The sequence below is a fragment of the Loa loa genome (assembly GCF_000183805.2).
Source record: "Loa loa unplaced genomic scaffold supercont3.449, whole genome shotgun sequence".
Taxonomy (NCBI): Eukaryota; Metazoa; Nematoda; class Chromadorea; order Rhabditida; family Onchocercidae; genus Loa; species Loa loa.
In genome coordinates, this window is record NW_018108629.1 from 11,412 (window position 1) to 16,273 (window position 4,862).

Here is a 4,862-nt window from a genome sequence, read left to right on the forward strand (position 1 = left end):
ATCAGTATACGCAGCTTCGAGCACAATTACTGAAAGCAAGAGAGCATGGTTTGTTGATTTTTTGATTTTCACATTTTTTTTCCTATCGATAAAAAACAATATTGTTGTCTTATCACAAGTGGGCTGAGATGAGATCGCAATATTATTTTTTCATCGCTTATTTTTTCTTTGCATTGAATAACTTGAGAAAATTTTGGGAAGAAGAGAAGTTTGATTTAGGTAGAGAAATCCTTAAATACATTCCTAAATTTACTGCTTGACCAATTGATTTCTTTGAATAGGTTCGAAAGAGTTTCATTTACGAAAACCAAACTTATCAGGACCAGAAGTTTCAGAATATTTCGCAAGAAATCAGTGAGATATCAAGTGATGACAAAAAAATTTCGGCTGCAGAGAAAATGCGCAGGCCAAATTATGCTGCTCAAACTAAAACTTTTTATTTTCCTTATGAATTACTTAAATTCAACTTTTTGTAGGTTTCATCAAATTTGCAGTACCATTTCAAAATTTCGACTATAAAAACTGGTATCCATGGTGGGATAAAGAAGACCATATATATGTTCGTCGCGAAGTACCAGTGGAAGAAATTCATAAGCAACCCCTGGTGAATTTCCCGGTTCATAATCGTGATTATAATAATGATTGGGATCAATATTGGTTACGACATAATGAATTTGTACAGCGATCCAAATGAATGTTTAGATTTCATCATGTGCAAATAAAATCCTAATACTATTTTTAGCCAATTTAGCACCGAACAAAGTGACAAAGTTTGATTGAGAGGACTATCTCAACTATATTTTAACCTACAGCATAAACTCTGTGCATAATTTTCATTTTGATTATTCCCGTATGTATTGTCTGGGACAGCTTGAATATCTTAGTGAGTTTCAGTTCACTATATACGGGACTATAATCCCAAATTTTTAACAAAAATTATTTCAAACATTTAAATAATGAATGTAATGTTGCTAATTGTACATATTATATCTATGCCAGAATTCAATTCAATCAATATTTGGTTCTGAATTAAATTCAAATTTCTGGTAAATTTCTTTTAATTTTCGAACAAATTTGGCCTTATTTCGTCGATATTCACCACACGCAAGAACCTGAAAATTCATATGAAGACTGATTGGAAATTATCCTCATCTTATATAAAATTACAATTTTGACAAAACTGTACGAGAAAAATACTTTAAATATGCATGAAATATAAAATTGCCGGACTTTTGTATCAATTTTTCTTATTAAAAAAGGATTTCTGGGATAATTTTGTAACTTCCAGAATGTTATCCGAAAAGATCACTCACATGGTTGACAAGATTTAGTCCATCAGTAATCAAATGACAACTACCAAATACATCTGTATATCGTTTTTGTATCTAAAACAACTAATTTGATTGGTGAAAATGCATTAAACATATAATAATATCATACAATATCATTCGAAATACAATTTTAAATTTTACCTTTCTAAGTTCATTTTCTTCAAATGTTAAAACTGATAAAACAACAATCCCTGAAATTGATTGCATTCTTTTCATTTTGTTTTCGCCAAAAATTTAACAAACTTTTTGTAAAACACAAAATTGAATTTTGATTGGAAATTTAAATTAAAAACTTGAGTTTCATGTTGTAAAACTTTATCCAAAATTTGAAGTGTTGGAAAGATCGAAATTGTTGAAACTTGGCGGATCGCTTTTACAATACATCGGCATATTCGAAATATGCAAATATTTGGAAATTCTCAAAATAATGGAATTCGTACAAACGGTATAATTCCAAAACAATATGAAGAAGGTAACAGTGGAATCAGTGATTTCCCGCATTTGTTGAAAAATATTTACAAAAAAGTCCAAAGGTCAAAAGTTAACAAACAATTTATAATTATGCAAAGTGTGGAATGAGAGAGAGAGAGAAAAAAAACGAACCATTTTTGGTTAATGCTTTTTTAACAATATGCAAATTTTGTTTAAGCATAAAAGCTTCAACCGGACACATCACTTCGTCAACAATTCGATCATAGCAAGCATCGATAAAGATCACATTGAATTTAGATTGACCTCCAAAATTTTAATTGCTTCTCTTTGATGCAATTATATTCGAATAGTTAAAGATAATTAAAATTCGAAATAGTAAAATTTCGAATGTATTAAAAGTTAACATCAATTTTAATCAATAGATAAGTGATGGAACGAACTTGATGAAGTTTTCTGTAAATATCGTAAACCATCCTCAATAATTACTCTTTGATAATTATCTTCAATTAGACCAAAATATTTCTTAGCTATTTCATACATTCCTTGTTCTAATTCTATTGCTGTTATATTTATCTGAAATTAATTTTTTAAAAATTTGAATTATTTCATGATTTCTGTTTTTTTTTCGAAAGATATATATCTTAAAATAATGATGAGATCGATGAAATCAGAGATGAATAGAACAATGAATGATAAATGAATGATAATTGATAAATGAATTTATTGATTAATGTAATTAGAAATATGGAAAGGTGATCTATAGAATGTTAAATTTTATCAATACCTATTTTGTTTTTCTGTAATCTTTTGTAGTAATACTAATATGTCTATTCTTTTAAAATCCTCATTTTACAGTTTTTCAGGTCAAAGTGCATTACTAGAAACTGCAATAATCGTTTTTGATAGTGCACTTTGACCTGTCACTGCAAAAGGGGGGAAGGATGAATATTTAAAGTTTTACGAAATTTAAATGCTTAGAAAGAGAATTTCGCATCATTAACACTTATTAATAACTTTTTCAAAAATCCAAATTCCAATTAGCATTGTTATCATATAGTAGCACTGCTAAGTGACAATTATTTAGTAAAAAAAAAAAAAAAAAAAAAAAAAAAAAAAAAGAAGACAAAACAAAAACAAACAAACATTGGTAAAGACATTATGCAAAAAGCTATTCAAAATTCCGGTACCAAGACCAATTTCTAGGATATTCCATACTTTGCCATTATTTTCTAACTGTAATGCATTAAGCGCAAATGGCGCAGCAGCCATTGCTTGAATATATGGTACTAAAATTTTCGAATGATTTAATGGTAATAATGTGGTGTCCAATTTTGTCGCATTTTGTTTTTCTGAAATGACAAGATAAAAAAAAGAAAAACAAAACAGTTCAATGATTAAAAGATAATACAACATATTCAATTCATATTAATGATTAAATTTTGCGATAAAAAACGATAAATTAGCAAAATTGCAAGCAAAAATATGAAAACTTTTATATGTTACGTGAAATTTTTTATGAATTAACTCAGGTAAAGTTTCACCTGGTGGTACCTCCAATACCATACTTGCAACTGCAAATGGACTTACATCCGTAAGCTTCAGTACTCGTTGGATGAATAAACTGTAAATATGAATTAAATTAATTTGTCATCTTAATTATACCTAGCACAGGGAGAGAGAGAGAAAAAGATGGAGAGAAAGAGAGAGTTAACCTTTCTCTCTGTAATGGTCAGTATTATGGTCAGATTTGAAGCGGGTATTGCATTTAATACAAAATTGATCGAAATTAGTTACACAGATTCATGCAAAATGGACAAGAAGGGATATTTTGGATTAATATATTTTTATCATAATTAAATTGAATGAAATTAATTAAATAAAATAAAAAATTGTAATTATGAAGTCATTTAAAATGAAAGCAAAAATTAACATTTAAAAATTTTAATTTCTTCAGAAAAACAATATAAAAAAGTTGATATTTAGTGAATTTTTCCAAAGATTTTTTTTTTAATGCAAATTTACTTTTCAAATTTCAAATTTCATTTCAAAACATTGGACAGTATAGTGGTTGTTTTAATTGTAATAATGCAAAATTTTAATTTTAAAGAACTATAAATAATGCTAATACCTTTCATCATATTCTTTTATTGCTATATCTTCAATTCTGTAATGTCGTCCATTGATTAATATATCATCCAATAAGATTATCTTGATAAGTTCGCAAGTATCGTAAAGTTCATGACTACATACTACCAAAATGTAGGATGTAAGAAACTATAAAAATTTTTAAATTTTTATAAATTTAAAAAAAAGTTTTAAAAATAAATAAAATAACCAAAATAAGGCAAAGATAGAGTTTGAAGTGGAAAAAAGAAAAAAAAACAAGAAAAAAACGAAAACAAAAGTTCATGATATATGTTTTAATTGGTTTTTAATAGAAATTTAATTAATTTAATTCAATTGAAAACCTAAATATTTTCTATTTTCTCTTGCTAAAATAGATAAAACATTAATTAATTAATTAAAATTAAGGTGGTTTAATGCAATTAACAAATAAAATGTTTTCTATTTTTTTTTCTTAACAAAATAGGTAAAGCTTTATTGTTATTGATAATTGTTTGAAATGTTTCCTAACATGGTACAAAAAATTGAATTATTTGGCGTTAGATTTTTTGGCTTTTATCTATTCGCAAAAGATCTTGAAATTAGATTTGCATACAAAAAGTCCAAACTCCCTTTCAACTTGTTAAGTATAAGGCACTGCAACTATAACTACTAATTAGTATTAATAAAAGTTTGCTAATTTCTAAAAGAGTTTCACTTCTCCAATCACAAAAGAAAATATGAATATGTGAGAATAACTTTAACCTTGTTGACAATAATAATAATGATAATGATAATAATAATAATAATAATAATAATAATAATAATAATAATAATAATAATAATAATAATAATAATAATAATAATAATAATAATAATAATAATAATAATAATAATAATAATAATAATAATAATAATAATAATAATAATAATAATAATAATAATAATAATAATAATAATAATAATAATAATAATAATAATAATAATAATAATAAT

At 25.7% G+C, this 4,862-nt stretch overlaps 2 protein-coding genes across 2 annotated transcripts in view; one reads left to right on the plus strand and one right to left on the minus strand.

Annotated features, from left to right (window-relative positions):
• The window catches only part of LOAG_18695 (hypothetical protein), a gene marked incomplete at its 5' end in the record, with an annotated part of 2,712 nt that extends 1,977 nt beyond the window's left edge, over positions 1–735 (plus strand). The window contains one exon of the mRNA XM_020451358.1: positions 477–735. Within this exon, the coding sequence (XP_020304862.1) occupies positions 477–694 (218 nt within the window). The 3' untranslated portion in view covers positions 695–735. The remainder of the gene's footprint in view (positions 1–476) is intronic.
• Positions 736–1,007: 272 nt separating this feature from the next.
• Positions 1,008–3,354, minus strand: LOAG_12643 (hypothetical protein; the record flags this gene model as incomplete). Its single annotated transcript, XM_020448577.1, has 7 exons — positions 3,305–3,354; positions 2,907–3,112; positions 2,204–2,336; positions 1,935–2,066; positions 1,473–1,522; positions 1,314–1,385; positions 1,008–1,112 (listed from the first exon to the last, which is right to left on the minus strand). Exons 1-7 carry the CDS (start codon positions 3,324–3,326, stop codon positions 1,008–1,010), a joined length of 720 nt encoding a protein of 239 aa, XP_020301293.1. The 5' UTR covers positions 3,327–3,354.
• Positions 3,355–4,862: the final 1,508 nt, after the last annotated feature.